Below are 24,947 nucleotides of genomic sequence, written 5' to 3' on the forward strand. Positions count from 1 at the left end.
CTTCACATAACACAAGAACCAGGGGTCACCCAATGAAATTAATAGGTGTCAGGTTTAAAACAAACAAAAGGAAGTACCATTTTACACAACGCACAGTCAATCTATGGAACTCATTGCCAGGAGATATTGTAAAGGCCAAAACTATAACAGGGTTAAAAAAAGAATTAGATAAGTTCATGTAGGATAGGTCCATCAATGGCTATTAGTCAAGATGGTCAGGGATGCAACATCATGCTCTGGGTATACCTAGCCTCTGATTGCCAGAAGCTGGGAGTAGATCGCAGGGGATGGATCACTGAATGATGCCTGTTCTGTTCATTGCCTCTGAAGCACCTGGCATTGGCACTGTTGGAAGACAGGATATTGGGCTAGATGGACCATTGGTTTGACCCAGTATGGCCGCTCTTATGTTCTTACAGTTTGGGAGACAATAAGGGGAAGAGAGGGCTGTCCTGTGGTGATAGCTGTTTAAAAGCTTTGGGGTAATCAATATGGGTGAATCTAGTAACTCCAGCTGTACTTTATTCTTTTTAGTACTGGAATTCAGCTATCTTAACTACAATGTGTCTCACACACATGAATGTTGTCATTATTACTGTACATTGTTGAGTAGTTTTTGATGGACTGGACTGGAGATAAGTGAGAAATGGGAAATTAGAGAAGAAGTAGTTTTTTGAGTTTTTCTTTGGATGATCAGATAAATGGTTCTGTGAAATCATCACCTTTTTGCGAGAAGTTGACTAACCAAACAATTGTCCATGATGCAATCCACACACTCTCTTTCAAGTCTCTTCCTTTGTGCAGGAGCTGAAAAAGATATTTGTGAGCTTAAATGACATATGCTTCCCATTGTTTAATGGCCATTTTATAGATTATTATTCATATATTTGCTCCCCCCTGAGAAGTTAACATTGTGGAAAGACATGTAATGCTAATGTGTTGCACTTACAGACGGTAGTGCTTTCCATCCAAAGATCTCAAAGGGTGGTAGAAACACCAGTAAATTAAGCTTCATGCCAGCTTTGTGAATTAGGTATTATCTGCATTTTAGAGATGGAGTAACTGAAACACAGAGAAGTTAAGTGACAGAATTGGGAATAGAACCCTTAGTTTCCAGGCCATATTTCTGAGGATCCAATGAAGTTAATTGAAAGAATCCCGCTAACTTCAGTGGGCTTTGGGTCAGGTCCTAACAACTGAAAAAATCTGAGGTAAAGTCCGATTCAGATTCACACAATTCAGATATATTCTTGTTCTGGCTTTAGGAACTGACCGTGTAGAAGGCCTGTTAATCAATTGAGTAATCTTTGGGTATGGCTTGAGACAGGACTTGTGAAGAATGTTGAAGTTTTGGGAACTTCTTTTCATTCCAGATTGGTCCTTTAGACATTTTTCATGAAAAAACATGAGAGTGTGACAAAGCAAGCAAGAGAGAGAGAGAGACCCAACCTGTGCTAGATCAGCAGTTAGGGCATGCACCTACGATGTGAGAGACCCAGCTCTCCCTGCTTCGGAAAGTATAGTCTAGCACAGTGGTTCCGAAACTTGTTCCGTCGCTTGTGCAGGGAAAGCCCCTGGCGGGCCAGGCCAGTTTGTTTGCCTTCCTCTTCCACAGGTTCGGCCGATCGCGGCTCCCAGTGGCCGCGGTTCCCTGCTCCAGCCAATGGGAGCTGCTGGAAACAGCAGCCAGGATGTCCCTCGGCCCGCGCCGCTTCCAGCAGCTCCCATTGTCCTGGAGCAGCGAACCGCGGCCGCTGGGAGCCGCAATCAACCGAACCTGTGGACGCAGCAGGTAAACAAACCAGCCTGGCCCACCAGGGGCTTTCCCTGCATAAGTGGCGGAACAAGTTTGGGAACCACTGGTCTAGCCGATAGCAAACAGGCCTGGCTCTACCACAGACCTTCTGTGGAACCTTGGACAAGTCACTTCACCTGTTTCCTCTCCACCCTTTGTCTTTCTCATCTATTTGCAGTATGAACTCCTCAGGGCAGAGCCTGCACCCCCATCCCAGATGGGGCCTGTAGGCTCTGCTATAAAAAAAAGTAAAATGTAATAATATTATTAAATGAAGGGTTTGAACACAGATTTAATGTATTTTTTTCCTAGAAAAGAGGCTCCAGACTTTCCTTATAATTTAACCGTGACTGATAGTTATAATAAGACAACCACAGTCCATTACGTCTCTGATACTTTATCAAACCCCTATGGTTGGATGGCTCTGCTCTTGGACCAGGAGACTTACACTCTGACTTTTGGTAACCCTTTCGTCAGCAAACAACTGCAGGTAATGCTGTGTGTTTTGTTTGTTTTGTTTGTTTATAAAATGGCTTTTGTAATGGATGAACAGCATTAACCAAAACTATATCAAGGAACAAAGGAAGAGAAACCCTCCCATTGTTCTGGATGGGCAAACAAAGGAGGAAAAGTACTGTGTGCACATAAAAGAACACAAGATAGTCTTCAGATCACATACACCGGCAACTTTATGAAATTGCTCTGAGCTGGAAGAGCATTCTGGGCACTATTGGTGAATGTTCGCCCCAGTGCAGAGGGCCAGAACAAGATCTGTGAACCACTTAAGACCCACTGAAGCTTGGTCTTGATGGCCCCTAATTTCTACCCTCGTTTTAATGTGGTCAGGAGGATTGATTTAGCGTCCACTTCCCACCTCTCATACATAGTCTTTAACATTCTATGCTTCTGATGCCAATTCACAAAAGAATGCATTACACTTCAAGAAAATGCATGTTCATTATGTTTCCCTCCATCTAGTACTCGGCTACATTCGATAACTTCGTTGCTGGGAATTACTTACTGGTGGAACATGAGAACCTCCCATCCTATGCTGAGGTCATTCTGCTCTGTGGGACAAGGCCTGGTCAGCCACTCCAGTCACTTCCTTCACACAGTCATAACAAGGGCTGTGACTGGTTTTTCAACAGCAAGTTGGGGAAACTAACCTATTTAGGTAAGTGCAATGCAAGTAATATATGTAACGTGCAAATGAGCAGTGCTGGAGCGGCCAATCTGCAATTAAAGGCTCTGATCTGCAAGGTCTTAGGCATGGACATAGCTTTAAGTCAGTAGGACTACTCAAATAACAAGTTATGCACATGCCCAAGCCTTTTCAGGGTCAGGGCCTTAATCTCTTAGTTATCCACAAAGGAAGGTACAGTATGAGCCTTGGCAACTGATGCTTTGGAGGTAAAAAGACTTTTGGAGTCCATTATCAATCCCTTGAATCCCCCACCTTAAATGTCTTAGGAGATATTTGCTGTGAGTCCAATCCTGCACCCACTGAAAGTCATGGGAGTATTATTATTTTTTTTTTACTAAGGATTACTAATATGAAGAGTGGGTCCTTACATCGTGAACTCTCAGTGGCTTTGTAGGCCCATAGGTTTGAAAACGTTGACTTTTTAGAGATAATTTCTAAATGTTGTGGCTATTGACTGTTCTTTATTGTGATTTACTGACTGTTCTTTATTGCAATTTGGCATTGACAACTTCTTCAAAACCTGGGACTTTCACCCCTTTATCCTTTTCTCCAGCAAATCGGTCACTCTGGTGCTAAATTCTGGTTGTGAAAGGAGAAGTAATGATTAGGACCATGATTAATAATGGCAGTACCGGAAGTCACTAGACCTCACAGTGCCCTTGGGAGGCAGCTATTATCATTGTCATTTCACATATATGCTATATCTATACTGCAACCGGGGGTGTAACTTGGAGCTCCCATACTTTATCCCATAGATGTATGTACTTGCACTCCCGTTCGTCCAGTCTATATAGTTAAAAACAGCAGAGAGAACACAGTGGTTCAGGCTTCAACTCAGGCAATGGAAGCCCACTTGACCCCCTGGATAGGTACTTCACGATAGTGTAGACATACCCTTAGTGAAGCTAAAACACAGAGGGCCTGAATCTGACTTAGCTAGACCATTTTGACACTCGTACAACTTCATTGGCTTTATTGAGTTACTTCTGATTTGCACTGATTTGATTGCAGTAAAACCTAGAGAAGTTAAGTGACTCACCCAAGGTTGTGCTACACATGTATCACAGAGCAAAAAATCTTGATTTCTTTGCAATTTACTAACAGTAAGGAGGGGGAAAAGACACATACAGCTACATGCAAATCTGAAGATAATTCTCCACTGAGGACCTATTATTTCCAGTACAAATATGTCAACAGTTGGGCACTTTGGATACCCTGCATAACATTTTCCTTGAAGTAGGGAAGCCTGGGAAAGCTGGAAACCTGTGGTGTATTTCTTGGCACGTTATTGACATTAAATAAATCGATCTGACTAATGTTGTCAACAGTAGTGAACTATGATGTACCATTTAGCACGCAGCAGTCTCAAACAGAATGGTTACATTTCTATTCCTCCTTTCATCTTGTTTGCATTCTGATTGTGTTGCATTTAGTACAATGTTTTTTTAATACGGGGGGATAGAATCACATATTTGGCATTCAAATGAATTAAAACATCTCCATCTCACATTTATAATCCATACTGAGAACATTTGACTAGACTGCAACTTGTACTTTACTTACATTATAACTGGGAGACCATTAATACAATCTACAAGATGGCCACAGTGGTCCCTTCCAGCCTTAAAATAGACGAATCTGTACATTGAAACAGAGAGAATGGCGCTTTTGGTTTTAGCCCTTGGAACACTCTGCTGTTTAACATTGGGAGCTGTTTTTATTTTTGTTACATTTAACTATATGAAATAATTAGTCAACTAATTAATCCAGTTTACACGTTTTGTAGGATTCTTCAGCTGTCACTCACGTCCAAGCCTGAGGCCTATGTTTAGTCTCAGTTCTCTTGTTCATGTGACTTGGTCGCCATGGCTACTGGCTGCATCTGCTGACACCCTACTCTCTATTTACTGCTTAATTAAGAATTTCACGCTCAGCCCTTATCTGCCGCTAAGAACAAGAACACACTGTTAAGAAATTCCAAATTTAGGCTGCTGCACAAGGAAAGCCTTTCTTGTAGGCCTGACTGTGTGGAGCCTCTTTAACTATTCTCTTGGCAACTGAGCTGCCACCCTTCAATCAAAAATCATTAAATGGGGCAGAGATAATGAGCATGTAGCATATCAAAAGGAGGATGTTTGCTTGTGCTAAGGAGGAAAAGCTGTAAGGGCCTATAAGCAGCCGCCACTTCAAAGGAAGAGGGGGCTGCCCCGTCAGCAGGGCTGATAAAGCATCATTTGTTCCTGCTTGACTTATGTAAAAGGTCTGGTATGTTAGAGTCCCGTCTTGCAGACGCGAGTCTGCGCTCTTGGTGCTCGTGTGTCAGCAGTTAGGCAGCTGGGCCCAAACAGCATCAGCCAGAGCATATAATCACTTGACTCCGTCTCGACAATGGACACTTGTAGGGGGTGGTCAGGGGGAGGTCCCTAGGATAATAGGAACACAATTATTGCAGCTGCTAGGGAGGGCTATAATTCTTCCTGGAGAAAGTAGCAGGCCCTCATAGAGTTGGGGGAAGACCTTGAGTGTATTATTCATATTCTGACTTTTGGAAGCACTTTGCTGTACCGGTGGGGTTCCAGCAGCTGCTCATGTATCGCCTCTCTCTAATAATTGTACATTCTGTCAGGGGTCAACTTACTTTTGACCCTCTCCCTTTGTGCCAGTTAAAAGGCTTTTTAGGGCAAACTGTTGGGTAGTGGCAGGGGTGCATTAAATTCAAAATTAACGTCAGTAAATACAGATCAGATGCCAGCTCATTCAGAGGCAGGCTCCTAAATTCACACAGCCCTTTGCTCAGCCCCAATGGAAATTTAAAAAAGACCCAACAACTGGGAAGATATTGTTATTCAAAAAAGCCAAACAGCTGAATGAATCTGCCTCAGCCAGCACTGGGGACTGTTCATGTTCAGCTCAGATGCTCTCTACGCCCCCCTTGTCTGATCGGTCACGGAATTTGACCAGCATCCTGCAAGCTCTCGTCTTCGGGGAATGAAACTGTCTGACACAAAGGATGAGAAAATATAAGGTTGGGAACAAGGTGGTTAAGCTGCCCCGGTGCTTTACTTGTTTGGAAATTAGAGCGTGGCACAAACAATGCAGAAGACTCCTAATGTGGAACGATTATAATTATAATGGGCGATAAGTAGAACCCACAGGATCCAATGTTTCAAATGCATGGAGGACACATGCAATGATCCTGTTAACCAAGGTGCTGACTGCTACCTTTGCACGTTAATCCTGTTAACTAACTCCCATGCAGCCCTTTGAAAAAGGATCTGTTCAGAAGTTCAAAATACAAGGTGCTCACAGGCAGATTATTCCCCTTCGCTGCTGGGAGCTGGGGGAAGAGGGTTGTAGCCTCCTGTGCTGAAGGAATTTGGGGGCTACTCTCATTCATACCTCTGTAACTATGCTGTTAGGGTTGCTATGTATCCTTGTGTACGTGGGAAGGTGCTATTTTCCTCCAGGACGTCTTGTGTCCCAAAAGAAATGCTCTCGAAGCACTTGTGGGTCCTGAAGTCACTGTCTGGCCCTATGAAATGCTAACCTACTGTGACACAGGCTCATGTCATGACTGTTGTCATAAAAATAAATGGAAGGGTAAACCCCTTTGAAATCCCTCCTGGCCAGGGGAAAGCTCCTCTCACCTGTAAAGGGTTAAGAAGCTAAAGGTAACCTCGCTGGCACCTGACCAAAATGACCAATGAGGAGACAAGATACTTTCAAAAGCTGGGAGGAGGGAGAGAAACAAAGGGTCTGTGTCTGTCTGTCTAGTCGTCTTGGCCAGGGACAGAACAGGAATGGAGTCTTAGAACTTTTAGTAAGTAATCTAGCTAGGTATGTGTTAGATTATGATTTCTTTAAATGGCTGAGAAAAGAATTGTGCTGAATAGAATAACTATTTCTGTCTGTGTATCTTTTTTGTAACTTAAGGTTTTGCCTAGAGGGGTTCTCTATGTTTTTGAATCTAATTACCCTGTAAGGTATCTACCATCCTGATTTTACAGGGGGGATTTCTTTATTTCTATTTACTTCTATTTTTTATTAAAAGTCTTCTTGTAAAACACTGAATGCTTTTTCATTGTTCTCAGATCCAAGGGTTTGGGTCTGTGGTCACCTATGCAAATTGGTGAGGCTTTTTATCCAACATTTCCCAGGAAAGGGGGGGTGCAAGTGTTGGGAGGATTGTTCATTGTTCTTAAGATCCAAGGGTCTGGGTCTGTAGTCACCTAGGCAAATTGGTGAGGCTTTTTACCAAACCTTGTCCAGGAAGTGGGGTGCAAGGTTTTGGGAAGTATTTTGGGGGGAAGGACGCGTCCAAACAGCTCTTCCCCAGTAACCAGTATTAGTTTGGTGGTGGTAGCGGCCAGTCCAAGGATAACGGGTGTAATATTTTGTACCTTGGGGAAGTTTTGACCTAAGCTGGTAAAGATAAGCTTAGGAGGTTTTTCATGCAGGTCCCCACATCTGTATCCTAGAGTTCAGAGTGGGGGAGGAACCTTGACATGGTGGCACAGTGGTGGGATTAACCTGAAATCATTTGAGATCCAGTTGAGATTTTTTGAACTAGAAATACAGATTTTAAAAAGGAATTTTTTTTTTCTTTGGAAAGAAAGTCCAGAAAGCAGCTTTGAAACTGAAAGCAGCTTGGTTTCTCTCTGCTTTGTGGCCAAGCAGAGACAAAAGGGGATTATCTTGTGAATTGCAGGTTTTCTTTGCCTGGAGGCAGGGTACTTAACTCCTGCAGGGAAATTCACAGTCTTCCAACCCAGAGGTTTATTTTTCTTTTCTTCCTAAAAGTAAATAGGGGGTGTGTGTTCTGCCTGGAGACAAAAGTGGCAGGTTTTTTTTTAGGATTTTGATTTTTTTTGTTTTTGTTTTACAAGGAGCACAGATTTGAAAAGAAATTTTTTTTTCTTTGGGCTGGGTAAGCAGGTTTCCAAGTAGTTGGAGGTTTTTTGCTTTAATTTGGGCCCAGAGCAGAGACAAGGGAATTGTCTTTTTCTGTAGGCTGACAATCACTATCAGAGAATAGGTATTCTATTCCAGCACAGCAAAATTTTACAGCCAAGTTTTGTTTGTTTATTTCTAAACCTCGGGTGTAAAGTTAGTTAAAAAGAGAGAGGTTAGAATGGCCAAATCCTCGGCTCGACTACAGCTGGAATTAGCCAAATTTCAGGCTGAGGAAAAACAAAGGGAACATGAAAGACAGATAGAACTCATGCAGCTGAAGAAGGAACAAGCAAGGGAGGCAGAACAACACCAAGAGGCTGCCCACAAGAGGGAAATGGAGGCAAGGAAGCATGTGGAAGAGGAGAGGGAAAAAGAGAGGAAGCATGTGGAGGAGGAGAAGGAAAAAGAGAGGAAGCATGTGGAGGAGATGGAGAGGATAAAGGCCCAGCAGAATATACCAACAAACCCTAGCAATCCTTCTCCAGGTACCACTTCCCATCCCAGAAAGTTCCCCACCTACAAGGCAGGTGATGATACTGAGGCCTTCTTAGAAAACTTCGAAAGGGCCTGCCTTGGGTACAACATCTCTACTGACCAATACATGGTAGAGCTGAGGCCGCAGCTCAGTGGACCCTTAGCTGAGGTGGCAGCTGAAATGCCTAAAGAACACATGAACAAGTATGAACTGTTTAAATCCAAGGCGAGAGTCAGAATGGGGATAACACCCGAGCAGTCTCGTCGGAGGTTCAGAGCCCTAAGGTGGAAACCAGACATGTCATTTACCCGACATGCCTACCACATTGTAAAACATTGGGATGCCTGGATATCAGGAGCAAGTGTTGAATCTCCAGTAAATTTGCCCTTCCTAATGCAAATGGAACAATTCTTAGAGGGTGTTCCTGAGGAAATAGAAAGATACATCCTAGATGGGAAACCCAAAACTGTAATTGAGGCAGGAGAGATTGGAGCCAGATGGGTGGAGGTGGCAGAGAAGAAGAAAACTGGTCGCAGTTGGAGCGGAGACCAGAAGGGACCACCCCAGACCACACCCTATTACCGGGGGCCGCCCAAAGCTCCACCTACCTCCCAAAGAACCCTCCAGACCCCTTATCGTCCCACCACCCCGTTCTCCAGCAACCCTCCTCGCCCCGGTGACCCATCAGCTGGACGATGTTTTAAATGTAACGAGCTGGGGCATGTAAAGGCCAACTGCCCCAAGAACCCCAACAGATTACAGTTCATTGCACCGAAATCACACCAGAGGTCCACAGGCCCAGATACCTCCCAGATACCCTTGGAGCGGAGGGAAACTGTGAGTGTGGGTGGGAAGAAGGTCACCGCGTGGAGGGACACCGGAGCACAAGTGTCAGCTATCCATGCTTCCTTAGTGGACCCCAATTTAATCAACCCAGAGATCCAAGTGACGATTCAACCCTTCAAGTCCAACTCTTTCAATTTGCCTACAGCCAAGTTGCCTGTCCAGTACAAGGGCTGGTCAGGAATGTGGACTTTTGCAGTCTATGATGATTATCCCATCCCCATGCTGTTGGGGGAAGACTTGGCCAATCATGTGAAGCAGGCCAAGAGGGTGGGAATGGTCACCCGCAACCAGGCTAAACAAGCCGTGAGGCCTAGCTCTGTTCCGGAAACTTCTATCAGGACCCAGTCAGAGGTGATGGACCTGGACCCCAGGCCAATGTCTGCAACAGCAGTAGTGGATCCAGTCCCAGAGACCCAGACGGAACCGGTCCCAGAACCGGAACCAGCCAAACAACCAACACCAGACCCCGTGTCAGCACTGAATCCAGTACTTGCAACCTCAACACCAGAGGGCCCCACCGAACCTGAACTGGCAGCAGCCGATAACCCTACACAAGAGGCTCAGCCGGAGCCTGAATCCCAACATAGTGCACCAGCGGAGAGCGGTTCACAGTCAACAGAAACAGCTCCATCCCCTATATCGCTTCCAGAGGGACCAAGCCTAGGTCCACAATCCCATGAGGAACTGATGTCTCCAGCATCAAGGGAACAGTTCCAGACCGAACAGGAAGCAGATGAAAGCCTCCAGAGAGCTTGGACGGCGGCACGGAGCAACCCACCGCCTCTCAGCTCTTCTAATCGATCCAGGTTTGTTGTAGAAAGAGGACTTTTATACAAGGAAACTCTTTCTGGGGGACACCAGGAAGACTGGCATCCTCAGAGACAGTTGGTAGTTCCAACTAAATACCGGGCCAAGCTCTTGAGCTTAGCCCATGATCACCCTAGTGGCCATGCTGGGGTGAACAGGACCAAAGACCGTTTGGGGGGGTCATTCCACTGGGAGGGAATGGGCAAGGATGTTTCTACCTATGTCCAGTCTTGTGAGGTGTGCCAAAGAGTGGGAAAACCCCAAGACCAGGTCAAAGCCCCTCTCCAGCCACTCCCCATCATTGAAGTTCCATTTCAGCGAGTAGCTGTGGATATTCTGGGTCCTTTTCCGAAAAAGACACCCAGAGGAAAGCAGTACATACTGACTTTCATGGATTTTGCCACCCGATGGCCGGAAGCAGTAGCTCTAAGCAACACCAGGGCTAAAAGTGTGTGTCAGGCACTAGCAGACATTTTTGCCAGGGTAGGTTGGCCCTCCGACATCCTCACAGATGCAGGGACTAATTTCCTGGCAGGAACTATGAAAAACCTTTGGGAAGCTCATGGGGTAAATCACTTGGTTGCCACTCCTTACCACCATCAAACAAATGGCATGGTGGAGAAGTTTAATGGAACTTTGGGGGCCATGATACGTAAATTCGTAAATGAGCACTCCAATGATTGGGACCTAGTATTGCAGCAGTTGCTCTTTGCCTACAGAGCTGTACCACATCCCAGTTTAGGGTTTTCCCCATTTGAACTTGTATATGGCCGTGAGGTTAAGGGGCCATTGCAGTTGGTGAAGCAGCAATGGGAGGGATTTACACCTTCTCCAGGAACTAACATTCTGGACTTTGTAACCAACCTACAAAACACCCTCCGAACCTCTTTAGCCCTTGCTAGAGAAAACTTACAGGATGCTCAAAAAGAGCAAAAAGCCTGGTATGATAAACATGCCAGAGAGCGTTCCTTCGAAGTAGGAGACCAGGTCATGGTCTTAAAGGCGCTCCAGGCCCATAAAATGGAAGCATCGTGGGAAGGGCCATTCACGGTCCAGGAGCGCCTGGGAGCTGTTAATTATCTCATAGCATTCCCCACCTCCAACCGAAAGCCTAAGGTGTACCATATTAATTCTCTAAAGCCCTTTTATTCCAGAGAATTAAAGGTTTGTCAGTTTACAGCCCAGGGAGGAGACGACGCTGAGTGGCCTGAAGGTGTTTACTACGAAGGGAAATGTGCTGGTGGTGTGGAAGAGGTGAACCTCTCCATGACCCTTGGGCGTATGCAGCGACAGCAGATCCAGGAGCTGTGCACTAGCTACGCGCCAACGTTCTCAGCCACCCCAGGACTGACTGAACGGGCATACCACTCCATTGACACAGGTAATGCTCACCCAATTAGGGTCCACCCTTACCGGGTGTCTCCTCAAGCTAAAACTGCTATAGAACGGGAGATCCAGGATATGTTACAGATGGGTGTAATCCGCCCCTCTGAAAGTGCATGGGCATCTCCAGTGGTTCTAGTTCCCAAACCAGATGGGGAAATACGTTTTTGCGTGGACTACCGTAAGCTAAATGCTGTAACTCGCCCAGACAACTATCCCATGCCACGCACAGATGAACTATTAGAGAAACTGGGAAGGGCCCAGTTCATCTCTACCTTGGACTTAACCAAGGGGTACTGGCAGGTACCGCTAGATGAATCTGCCAAGGAAAGGTCAGCCTTCATCACACATCTCGGGCTGTATGAATTTAATGTACTCCCTTTCGGGCTGCGAAATGCACCCGCCACTTTCCAAAGACTTGTAGATGGTCTCCTAGCGGGATTAGGAGAATATGCAGTCGCCTACCTTGACGATGTGGCCATATTTTCGGATTCCTGGGCAGACCACCTGGAACATCTACAAAAAGTCCTTGAGCGCATAAGGGAGGCAGGACTAACTGTTAAGGCTAAGAAGTGTCAAATAGGCCTAAACAGAGTGACTTACCTTGGACACCAGGTGGGTCAAGGAACTATCAGCCCCCTACAGGCCAAAGTGGATGCTATCCAAAAGTGGCCTGTCCCAAAGTCAAAGAAACAGGTTCAATCCTTCTTAGGCTTGGCCGGTTATTACAGACGATTTGTACCGCACTACAGCCAAATCGCTGCCCCACTGACAGACCTAACCAAAAAGAAACAGCCAAATGCTGTTCAGTGGACCGGAAAGTGTCAGAAGGCCTTTAACAAGCTTAAAGCGACACTCATGTCTGACCCTGTACTAAGGGCCCCAGACTTTGACAAACCGTTCCTAGTAACCACAGATGCATCCGAGCGTGGTGTGGGAGCAGTTTTAATGCAGAAAGGACCTGATCAAGAATTCCACCCTGTAGTGTTTCTCAGCAAAAAACTGTCTGAGAGGGAAAGCAACTGGTCAGTCACTGAAAAAGAATGTTATGCCATTGTCTACGCTCTGGAAAAGCTACGCCCATATGTTTGGGGACGGCGTTTCCACCTGCAAACCGACCATGCTGCACTAAAGTGGCTTCACACCGTCAAAGAAACTAACAAAAAACTTCTTCGGTGGAGTTTAGCTCTCCAAGATTTTGATTTCGACATCCAACACATCTCAGGAGCTTCTAACAAAGTGGCTGATGCACTCTCCCGTGAAAGTTTCCCAGAATCAACTGGTTAAAATCGTCCTTGAGATGTGGAAAATATTGTTAGTCTTTATGTACTTGGTAGTATATTTAGAGATGCATGTGTCTTATTAACTCTGTTTTCCTAGAGCTCCAGGAAGAAATCCCAGCCAGTGTTTCACCCTAGCTGAGATTTGGGGGGCGTGTCATAAAAATAAATGGAAGGGTAAACCGCTTTGAAATCCCTCCTGGCCAGGGGAAAGCTCCTCTCACCTGTAAAGGGTTAAGAAGCTAAAGGTAACCTCGCTGGCACCTGACCAAAATGACCAATGAGGAGACAAGATACTTTCAAAAGCTGGGAGGAGGGAGAGAAACAAAGGGTCTGTGTCTGTCTGTCTAGTCGTCTTGGCCAGGGACAGAACAGGAATGGAGTCTTAGAACTTTTAGTAAGTAATCTAGCTAGGTATGTGTTAGGTTATGATTTCTTTAAATGGCTGAGAAAAGAATTGTGCTGAATAGAATAACTATTTCTGTCTGTGTATCTTTTTTGTAACTTAAGGTTTTGCCTAGAGGGGTTCTCTATGTTTTTGAATCTAATTACCCTGTAAGGTATCTACCATCCTGATTTTACAGGGGGGATTTCTTTATTTCTATTTACTTCTATTTTTTATTAAAAGTCTTCTTGTAAAACACTGAATGCTTTTTCATTGTTCTCAAATCCAAGGGTTTGGGTCCGTGGTCACCTATGCAAATTGGTGAGGCTTTTTATCCAACATTTCCCAGGAAAGGGGGGGTGCAAGTGTTGGGAGGATTGTTCATTGTTCTTAAGATCCAAGGGTCTGGGTCTGTAGTCACCTAGGCAAATTGGTGAGGCTTTTTACCAAACCTTGTCCAGGAAGTGGGGTGCAAGGTTTTGGGAAGTATTTTGGGGGGAAGGACGCGTCCAAACAGCTCTTCCCCAGTAACCAGTATTAGTTTGGTGGTGGTAGCGGCCAGTCCAAGGATAACGGGGGTAATATTTTGTACCTTGGGGAAGTTTTGACCTAAGCTGGTAAAGATAAGCTTAGGAGGTTTTTCATGCAGGTCCCCACATCTGTACCCTAGAGTTCAGAGTGGGGGAGGAACCTTGACAACTGTGTTTTGACGTAACATCACCACGTTGTGGCATGGTGAGCTCATGTCACAGTGTGGGGAGGTAAATGTCATACTGGGGCAAACTCAGACAATGGCATCTTTAAGTCTGAGGTATTCTATGCAAACTACAGTAATGACCTTTTTTGCACTGTCAGTTCTTTGAGACAGGGATTGTCTTTTCATTATGTATGTGTATAGCACCTACCAGGACTGGGCCCTGATCCTTGACTTGGGCCTCTGGGCAGTACCACCATATAAATAACCAGTGGCATGTATTTTAAATTCCTAGTGTTGTGGAACCTTTTGAAATTACAAAGTTGTTTTTGTTTCAAAGCGTTCAAGGTGGAACCATTTTTCATTTGTTTTTCCATTTTTATGACCTTTTCATTATTATTATTAATTATATTTGCATTGTGGTAATATCTGGGAGACGAGTCTTGAACCAGGATCCCATTGTGGTAGGCACTGTACGCCTATGTACAACTGAAAGATGGCCCCTGCCCCAAAGAGCTTACAATCTAGGTATAAATCAAGACATACCAGATGGATAAATAGACAAGTGGGGTCGGGGAAGTACCAGGAAGCAATGGGACAGTATTGGCCAACATGATAAACAGTGGTCTCAAACGGACTGTGGCTGTTAGGTTTTTGGAGGTATTGTTGCAAAAGAAAGTTTAGAGGAGAGATTTGAAGGTGGATAATGAGGTGGCTTAGCAGATCTTTATGGGAGCAACTCCCAGACATAAGGGCAGCATGGGAGAAAGAATGAAGGTGCTTGTTTGAAAATTTAATTAGTGGGGAGTGAAGGTGGAGGTTGTGAATAAGAGGTTGTAATCTCAGTAGTGAATAAGAGATGATAGGTAGGGTGGGGATAGGCCATGAAGGGCCTTGAAAATGAAGACAAGTAAGCTTATTAATTGAAACATTTTTAGTTGAAATATTTGTCAAAAACATGATTGAAACTTTATTAACATAGTTACTGAACTTTTTCATTTACTCCCAACCCATTTTCCAATTAACTTAAAATATGGGCCTTGTCTCCTTGAAGTCAATGGGACTACTCACATGTAAATGTGAGTAAGTCAATGGGACTACTCACATTGATCACATTGCACAGGATCAAGGCTTAGCATTGTGTTGGTGCTGCATCAAACCAGGTTTGCTGTTTAATTAGCTTAAGAAACTTGAATTTCATTATTTTGATCGTTCTTTCTTATAAATACCTAAAGCCTGATCCAAACTCCATTGTAGTCAAAGGGAGATTTTCATTGATCTCAGCAGGAGAAGAGCAGGCCTCTAAAGAGTTGTTCTTTACATTGAAAATTACTGTATAAGCAAAACAAAGATGTTTCATTCATATTCATTGCCCAAGTTTCAAGGGGCATTTTGGATGGAAGATTTGAAGTGGGAAGCTGGATGGCTTAGGAGATTGGTAATGCAATAATAAGCCTTTAACTTCTAGCCAGTTTGAATTCCGATCGGGTAAGTAGTTTCCAAAGATCACAGTACTATATGAAGGCTTTTCAGTGGCTTATATGTGAGGATATGATTTAGTCACGGAAGTCACGAATTCCGTGACTTTACTGGCCCTCTGTGACTTCAGCATCAGCTATCGGCAGTGGGGGTGGAGCCAGGGCTGTGCATCCCTGACCCGCAGCTTCAGCCGGAGCCGGGGCTGTGTGTGACCCCCCCAACCTCTTTGGCTGGGACCTAAGCCAGAGCTGCTGCTGTGTGCCCCTGCCCCATGGTTTCGGCCGAGGCTGAAGCCAGAGCTGTCCCGCCTCCTCCATAGAAGTGGGGCTGTGGCTGTCAGTCCCCCACCATGGGGCCCAGCTGTCATTCCCCCCTACCCTCTCCAGCCCTCTCTCTTTGCCGTCATTGCTAATAAAAGTCATGAACAGGTCACAGCGCCCATGACTTTTCGTTTATTGCCCATGACCGTCCGTGACTTTTACTAAAAATAACCATGACAAAATCTTACCCTTACTTCTATGAAATGAGTTGAGTGTTCTCATTTCAGTTCCTAGCGGACAGGTGCCCCAATCACCGACCCATGGAAAAACACCCTCACACACAGCACCAATTGTCATCCTCGTTGGCAACCTCAGTGGAGAGGCCAAAGAGTGAGTGGATTGTGGTGATCAGAAAATGAAGACTAAACTGCGCTCTTTCACTCTTAGAGATAGTCCTGGTAATTCTGGATTGTTGCCCATTAGTATGGCAGATTGAGGAAGCTCATGCTGCCTCAGTCTTTGCTGCAGCCATTATTAATCCATTAAGAGAGGAAGTCAGTCTTGGTTTGCCACATCTTAAGGTTTTATATTGCTGCCGATCAGCATGGTATCCAAATCCATATGATGATACAGTTCTGAGCACCCTAGTATATGGCACCTTCTATTAATTAACCAAATATTCTATCTCCATCTCCCCAGCCTTGGAAGATCTGTCTCATGTGTAGTGCTGCAGATGCCTTGTAGTCGAGTGTTATTTCTAAAAGTTTTGATGTTTCCCATGATCTGTGTTGGCTCTATTGATGTTGAATGGCATGATGGTGTTTGTTATTTGTAACTCAGAGCACTGGAGCATTTATCCTAGTTTCAGCACTTTCTAATAACCACAGGCAAGTTTTCTGTCACTACATAGCTGATGAAAGACTGTTTTGCTCCTCCTTCACATCAACTCAGAGACCTAAACCAGGGGAAGGAAGATGCCAGGAAGTTTGAATTCACGAAGGCCTTTATGTATGATTCACAGCCCAAGCATCCAGGAAGGGCTGTAATCGGACAGAAAATTGGTGGGCCTGATAAAGTTTTTATACAACTAGGACCTGGAGCCTTATAACTGCATGTTGCGAAGAGGCCCTTTAATCCAATGTTTACTAATGACATCCTTTATCTGTGTTGCCTGTATCTCTTCCTGTTCCTTGCTTAAATGATGATAATATACTCAATATATAAACAAAACCACCCAGAGAACGAGGTAATTATGTTCTTGTCCACTCTCTGGGCTTGAATCGGACCTTGTGTAGGCATTTACACCTGAATGAAGTGGGTATAAAATGCTTCCCAATCAGCATGGTTGTGCTTTACACCTAGTTTGCCTTGCACTAGCATAAATAATTACATTAAGTGCCAAACGGTAGAGAATCAAACCCATGCAGTTTTTAACCAAGCTGATAAGTTAGTGATGTGGTTAGCTCTAAACATAGTTACGATTATCACCCCACTTGAGTAGTTACCATGGCAGCTAACCAGGAGTTGCTTTTGTCATTGGCTTGGCCTAATATGGTTGTCTTCATGTAACCAGGCTGCAATAGTGTTACCTGCTGTATAAACAGGACCCCTTCATCTGCTCTATGTAACCACAACAAACAGTCCTCCTTGTGCTGAGCTCTCTGTGTGGTGGGAAATCCCAGTGTTCTCTGTTTCATGTGTTGCTGGTGCCATTCTGAATGTCTGCTGGATATTCTATTTCCTGCTGAGGCAGTATGGGGATAGCTGGCCAGATTTTCCCTGAATGCATTTTTCCAAACAGAAGTAATCAGACAAACCGGGTTATACTGCGAAAAAAGCTGTGTGTGTGTGTAGCCAAGTCAGATGAGCATGTCTCATACCTTGTAACAAAAGCACGGTTGTAGGATTCTCCTGTCCCTTGCAACTGTTTATACTCTGGTGTTCAACTCCATTGATTTCACAGGATTATTTCTGATTTGCCATGACATAAGTGAGAGGAAAATGAATAGCGAATAGACTGGTCTACAGCAGATGGTCTAAACCATTCTCCTGAAACAATAAGTTACTTCAGGTAGTCCTACTTCTCAGCTCTCTCCTATTATGATAGATTGTGTCATCGCTTATACCCAAATTACCCTTTGCCTCCCTTTTACCTGTTGAGTTCATTCCTGACAGAATTAGAACTAAGCCTCAGTCTGGTATCATTCAGAAATTTATGAAAAGAACATATTTTTGTTCAGGCTTTTCACTGCCAGCTTTATCTTTCTGGCACTAATTCTACTGTTAAGGTTTTCTTTGTTTCTCACCACTAAAGCTGAGGTAAAACAGTACCACAAGAAAAGCATTAATCTCTCCATGGTACTCATGTTGCCCCTGCACCATAATGTCTCACAGTCTTTAATCCATTTATCCTCACAACATTCCTGGCAGTTAGGGAAGTGCCCTGGTCCCCATTTCACAGATGGGGAGTTGAGGCATACAGACACTAAGTTCACACAGCAGGGCAAGAAAGTTTGCAGCAGGGGCAAGAAATTGGACTCAGTGCTCCAGAGCTCCAGGCTAGCACCCTAACCACTACACCCATCTCAACAAGAGACAGAAGCAGTGTGGCAGACCCAACTCCATGGCACTATTAAGTGGAGTCCCCCTATGGTGACTTTGCATTTCAGAGTGGCTTTTGTAAATATGGCACCAGACTGTAATTAACTATTGGGAAACAAGGTGTCGCTGAAGAGCAGGGTTGTGGCACCTGATTACGAATTAATCAGGCATGGGAAAACCCACATGGAATCCCATTCTGTTTAATTATGGAAGCCTCATTCGGCATAGGAGCATATGCTACTAACGCAGTCTAGTGTTTTAAACTGACATCAGATAGTAATTATCAGAAAGAATCAAGTATTTTGATTATTCCCACTAATTTATTGACACTTAAAATTAATGGACCTCAGATATTCTAAATTAGCTTGGTTGCACTGGGAGATGGGAAGGGAGGTAAGGAGGGGAGTGGCTTTCACAATTTAAAAGGACAAAGGTTTGTTTAAATATAATGTAAGTAAAGTACAAGGTGATATGCACTCCCATTGGCAGGTTAAGGTGCATGTTGTGGAGAAGATAAGAGTGTTCTTGAATGGCTAGCTAGTAAGACTTCTCCTTTGTAACATTGCCTCTGTAGAGCTATGAGCATAGTCATGTAGCCTTGGAACTTTCCCCTGCTCTAGATTCACCAATTTTAAGGTCAAGAGGTAGGTTTATGATCAGCCCTGTGGCCTGAAGCTCTAGAAGGTAACGAGCTCTCTGCTCCTATCTGGTGAATGGGGGAAGAACGGCCACAGAGCTACCTCATCTGCATATGTTATTTATTCAGAACTCAAGATGGACAGAAGTTCCAGAGGAGAAGAAGCTCTCTGCCCCCCTCTGTTGGTGAATAGTGGGAACTGTGGCTACAGTGAGAGCTTCATCTGCATAAGTTCATTACCCAAAATTCCTCCAGTGACACTTGGGAGTCACCATAACTGTACACACACTCAGAATTGGTTCAGAATTGGAACTGAGGAAAGGGCTCACATCTTTAGTAAGGGTCTTCTCAAGGGTCCTACATTACTACTGATTCCCCTTCATTGAGGAGCCTATACTGTGGGGACAGTTCTTTGATGAAACCCACAAGGTAGCTTCTTGAGGGGATGCAATGCAAAGAGGGCTCTTTGTTGAAGCCACTGAGGATAGCAGCAGAGGTGAGTAAATTCTGGTATGGTTTTTTTCTACCCAGCCACCAAATAAAGCTGAAATCACTATAGCTGGGTTAAGTAGTGGTGCCTCAGGACAGGACCTGGTAGGATTTTGCAAGGGATTGGAGGCAGGTCTGCCCAAGTACACCTCAGGATTCTGGGACTACGCTATCCATTGACACCTAAGCATGAGTTGTGTTTAGCGGAGGGAGAAGAGAGAAGTGATGTGGTAAAAGGGCTGTTTGCCTACTGGACATTCACACCGGCTACTAGCGAACCAAGTTAAGACTATTGCCAAAGTTACCATGGGCAGTGTGTTACTTGTAATTCATTTAGAGAGCTCTAGGTCCCACTGTCAACAAGATTGCCCCTCTCAAATCGCACAGCGGTGAAATCATTACAGATAAAATCAAGCAGTTGTCTTGTTGGGTTGAACACTATTCAGAGCTATACGCACAAGAAAGAAACATCACCAGTGAGTCAGTGGACCAAATATCAACTCTACAGGTCATGCCACAGCTAGATCTGGAGCCCACTGTAGAAGAGCTAAGCAAGACCATTGATTAGCTGCCAAGTGGCAAGGCTCCTGAAAAGATGGCATCCCAGTAGAAATCCTCAAGTACGGGAAAGACAGCCTATTACTACATCTCCATCAGCTGCTGCTTAAATGCTGGAAAGAGGGTGAGGTACCACAAGAGATGTGCGACACAAACATCATCACTTTGTATAGAAAATAAAGGCAAAAAGTGTGACTGCAACAACTACAGGGGTATCTTGCAACTAAGCATAGCAGGAAAAGCTTTTGCAAAAGTCATCTTAGTGCGCCTACAACAGCTGGTGAATCATGTCTACCCTAAATCACAGTGCGAATTCAGGGCTGGAAGATCAACGATAAACATGATATTTTCTCTGCATCAACTCCAAGAAAATTGCAGAGAGAAAAACTGACCATTGTACATCACCTTTGTGGACCTAACCAAAGCATTCAACACAGTCAGCAGAGCAAATCTATTTGCAATGTTAGAAAAGATAAGATGTCCACCAACCCTGTTAAGTTTTATACGTTCATTCCACAACAACATGAGAGCAACTGTCCAGTTTGATGGGTCCACTTCGTACAGCTTTGAGATGAAAAGCAGAGTGAAGCAAGGATGTGTTCTTGCCCCTACACTCTTTGGAATCTTCTTCTCAGTAATACTGAACTGTGCATCTAAGGACATGAAAGATGGATTTCAGAGTAACAGCCGTGTTAGTCTGTATTCGCAAAAAGGAAAGGAGTACTTGTGGCACCTTAGAGACTAACCAATTTATTTGAGCATAAGCTTTCGTGAGCTACAGCTCACTTCATCGGATGCATACTGTGGAAAGTGTAGAAGATCTTTTTACATACACACAAAGCATGAAAAAATACCTCCTCCCACCCCACTGTCCTGCTGGTAATAGCTTATCTAAAGTGATCACTCTCCTTACAATGTGTATGATAATCAAGGTGGGCCATTTCCAGCACAAATCCAGGTTTTCTCACCACCACCACCCCCCACAAACCCATTCTCCTGCTGGTAATAGCTTATCTAAAGTGACTTTCTAGATAAGCTATTACCAGCAGGAGAGTGGGTTTTTGTGTGTGTGTGTGGGGGGGGGAGTGAGAAAACCTGGATTTGTGCTGGAAATGGCCCACCTTGATTATCATACACATTGTAAGGAGAGTGATCACGTTAGATAATCTATTACCAGCAGGAGAGTGGGGTGGGAGGAGGTATTTTTTCATGCTTTGTGTGTATGTAAAAAGATCTTCTACACTTTCCACAGTATGCATCCGATGAAGTGAGCTGTAGCTCACGAAAGCTTATGCTCAAATAAATTGGTTAGTCTCTAAGGTGCCACAAGTACTCCTTTTCTTTTTATGAAAGATGGAGTGTATCTCCACACAAGATCAGATGGGAAACTCTTCAACCTGTCCCGATTTAAGTCAAAGACCAAAGTAAAAAAGTTGATGATTAGGGAATTTCTATTCACTGATGATGCTGCCGTCATAACCAACAGTGAAGATATAATACAAGAACTCATGGACTGCTTTCAAGTACCTGTCAGGCATTTGCTCTCACCATCAGCATCAAGAAAATGGTTGTATTAGAACAGGGGGTTCTACAAGATCCTTCAATTACCTTAAATGCAAACCAGCTAGAAGTAGTCCAAAAGTTCAGTAATTTAGGTTCTACAGTGACCACCAACCTCTCACTGAATAAAGAACTAAATGTTCACATTGGAAAGGCTGCCACCACCTTTAGCAGACTAACTAAAAGAGCATGGAAGAACTCAAAGCTTACTATCAAGACCAAAATACTAGTGTACCAAGCTTATGTCCTCATCACTCTCATGTATGGTGGGTAAACATGGACAACTTATGCTCATCAGGAGAAAATGTTGAACAATTTCCACCTATGTTGTTTACACTGCATACTCAACACCAAATGGCAAGATAAAGTCACCAGCACAGAGGTTCTTCAAAGGGCAAATTTACCAACTGTGACAATCCTGCTCAAGCAAAGACAACTGCACTGGCTGGGCCATCTGAGTAGGTTGGAAGATGGACACATACCCAAGGACATGCTATACAGAGAGCTATCAGAGTGAACAAGAACAACAGGTTCAATATGAAGACACATGCAAGGTGAGATCTGAAGGAATTTGCAATTGATCCTGACCAATGGGAAATCTTGGCAAGTGACCGTAACAAGTGGTGACATCGTCTCCATGAGGGTATCAAAGTCAGTGACAGGAGCTGGCTCCTACAGCTTGAGGAGAAAAGAGCCCGCAGGAAGTAAGCAAGATACAGACATTTGCAATAACTGCCAAAGATCATGCAAATCTCAGATTGGCCTATTCAGTCACATGAGACATTGCAAACCATCTACATCATAGGCTGCTCTATTCCCACCATCTCTCACAGACGAAAGGATGCCAACAACAACCATGGGGGAGTGTTTTACTTGTCATTCATTTAGATCATTGTTGCTGTTTTCCCCAAGATGATGCTGTGTTCCCTTTCCCCCAATAAAGTGTTCCTTTCCTCATACACAGACTCAGTGCTTGCGAGTAGGAAGTATTGCCTATTAAGGGCTCCCAATAAAGGTATTTAGTGATCCCAGAAATGCTGGCTAGGAGCTCAAGCTAGTGGGGTATTAATTTTAATAGATGAACCGAGCCCTTGTCGCTGTTGGCAAAACCTAGCAGAGGGGGTTACAATTATTATAATCTAGTCTGACCGCCTACATACCACGGGCCATAGAATTCCTGGCTCTAACCATAAATCTTGGTTGAACTAGTGCATTTCTTTTAGAAAGGCATCCAGTCTTGACTTAGATTCCAAGAACATACATACACACAATGAACAAAAGCTACAGTTCCCTTTCTGATCTCAGTTACCCCATTGTAAATCCAAAGTAACTCACCAGTGTAACGCGATTGCAGTCAATAGAGCTACTCTAGTTTTACAAAGGGATAAATGAAGTTGGCATGCCAACTGTAGCTTTTGTTTATTGTATATCTGCTCTCAGCTTTTTTTGGTAAGGTGCCAGGAGCCCTTCAGTGCCTACAAACAAAAATGTATTCATTTATTTATAAAAACACTGTAAGAAAAATGGTTGAAAAAGGATCAGCAAGGCTAGGTACTTGGGAAACCTTTTGTTGTTAGAAATGTGAATGATCAGAAAACATTGTATCAGAGATTACTGTCTAATTGCTTTTGTTAGTTTCCATTGAGTTGCTCATGGGGTTTGTCTACAAGCCATGCACCCTCTCTTTTCAGTTACAAGTGAAGACCTAATCCAAGTAACATTCAAAGAGGAAGAAAAAGTCACTCTACCTACACCAGGTATGTGGTGGTCTCAGGCTGACTGGTTTCGTCTAACAGCCACAGCAATTCCTTTTACTAGGTGTGCAGGAAAATGTCGCTGTACATCACCTCTATGTTTTGTACATCTGTCAGCCCAAAAGGGGCTCTTGGCATTCATTTAAGAGCCACATCTACCATTGCATGTGATGAATGTGTGATTCCACATTATAAAAGACTATAAACTTTTGTTAAGAAATACCATATCAGATCATAAAGGTCATGGAGAATGTAAGACTACAATATATTTTAGTGCTACACAGTGATCTTAGGATAATAGCATGACATTATTATACAGTTACACATTGAGCCAGACAGCATAATAGACCAAAGGATAGGGCTGGAAAGAAGGAAGACCTACAGAGTTCTAATCTGGGATTTGCCACAGATTTGCTATGTAGTCCACTATTGTTACAGAAATTTATTTCTGTTGCAGTAGAGCTTAGAGGCCTCAGCTAGGGATCAGGGCCCCATTGTGTTAGGCATTGTACATACAAATAACAGAAAGACAGAGCCTGCCCCAGAGAGCTCACAATCTAAGTTGGGCTCAACTTCATTGGCCTTCATTATACTATGGAACAGGGTTCATAAAACTTACCTACCTCACAAGATTATTATAATTGTTATTTATTTGTATTGCAGAAATGCCTAGAAGCCTCAATCTGGATCAAGGGTGAAACCTTGGCCCCCAGTGAAGTCAACTGGGATTTTACCATTTCCCTGGAGCAAGGATTTCACCCCAGACCTTCGTTATGCTACATGCTGCACAGATATACAGTAAAAAAGTCCTTGCTTCCAAAGAGCTTAGTTGATTTTCACATAGCCTAGATCCTTTGAACTTTAGGACATATTACAAAATCCATTTAGCTTCCTGGCTTTTGGGTAGGAAGGCACAAAATGAGAGCACACACTTGTGGGTAGGGTAGGGTAGGGTTTTGCTCATTGGGCAAGTTTTGGTTTTGTGGGGCAAATGACAATTCCAAATACATCTTCTTTGTCCATCCTGTGTTCTAGCTCCAGTCTCTCCTTCTGACGTAATTTTGAAATGGTCATTCCCTGAATCATGGAGTGGAGTGAAACAAGGCTGGGGTGGATACAACCACAGCATTCCAGCCTCTGGTGAGGATGTCGTCATCTTGCCTAGTAAGTAAGGGAAGTACAGTTCTGAGTTTCTCTCAGTAATACCAAAGGTTTGTCTACACTGGAAATGTTAGTCCAGTTTTACCACGTGCTAATTAACAGAACTGTAAATTCCAGTGTACACAGGACACAAACATATGACCTTAGACTGCAGCATGAATGCGTGCATGTTAGAACAAACATTGCCCCAGAAGCAGACTTCTCTGTATTTCTCTCTCACACACCCTTATCTACTGCACAAATATACCCACGGTTCTGTGGTGGTTTTTTTTTCCTTAAGTAAACTCAGGTGTACCATATCATAGCTAATGCAGAATGTCTCTTTCCACTTACCTAGCAGTGTTTCACACAGGGAGCATATTTCAGCCGAGCTCCCAAGACTGTACTGGCTTCCATTTTGCTTTCTGGTTGCCTGTCCAACTGTTCATTTAGATCTCTAAATCTGTTTATGGATTAGGTTTCTAAGTATCATTGAGTCATAGAATCATAGAATATCAGGGACTTCAGGAGGTCATCTAGTCCAACCCCCAAGTCCATCCTTGTCTTTGGACTTTACCCCAACAGTGGAGATTAGCTGGAGTGCTGATATCATATGGTTATCTAGATAAGGCATTTATTCTGTGTCT

General features: G+C 44.0%; 1 protein-coding gene across 3 annotated transcripts in view; it reads left to right on the forward strand.

The window, feature by feature from the left end:
* PKHD1 (PKHD1 ciliary IPT domain containing fibrocystin/polyductin) overlaps positions 1–24,947 on the forward strand; it is a 433,326-nt gene that overhangs the window by 238,351 nt on the left and 170,028 nt on the right. For all 3 annotated transcript variants that reach the window (XM_084623857.1, XM_084623855.1, XM_084623856.1), the window contains exons 48-51: positions 2,108–2,285; positions 2,774–2,969; positions 23,098–23,163; positions 24,196–24,324. In XM_084623857.1, coding sequence (XP_084479983.1) covers positions 2,108–2,285; positions 2,774–2,969; positions 23,098–23,163; positions 24,196–24,324 — 569 coding nt within the window. The remainder of the gene's footprint in view (positions 1–2,107; positions 2,286–2,773; positions 2,970–23,097; positions 23,164–24,195; positions 24,325–24,947) is intronic.

Source organism: Lepidochelys olivacea (assembly GCF_965140295.1).
Source record: "Lepidochelys olivacea isolate rLepOli2 genome assembly, chromosome: 3".
Taxonomy (NCBI): domain Eukaryota; kingdom Metazoa; phylum Chordata; order Testudines; family Cheloniidae; genus Lepidochelys; species Lepidochelys olivacea.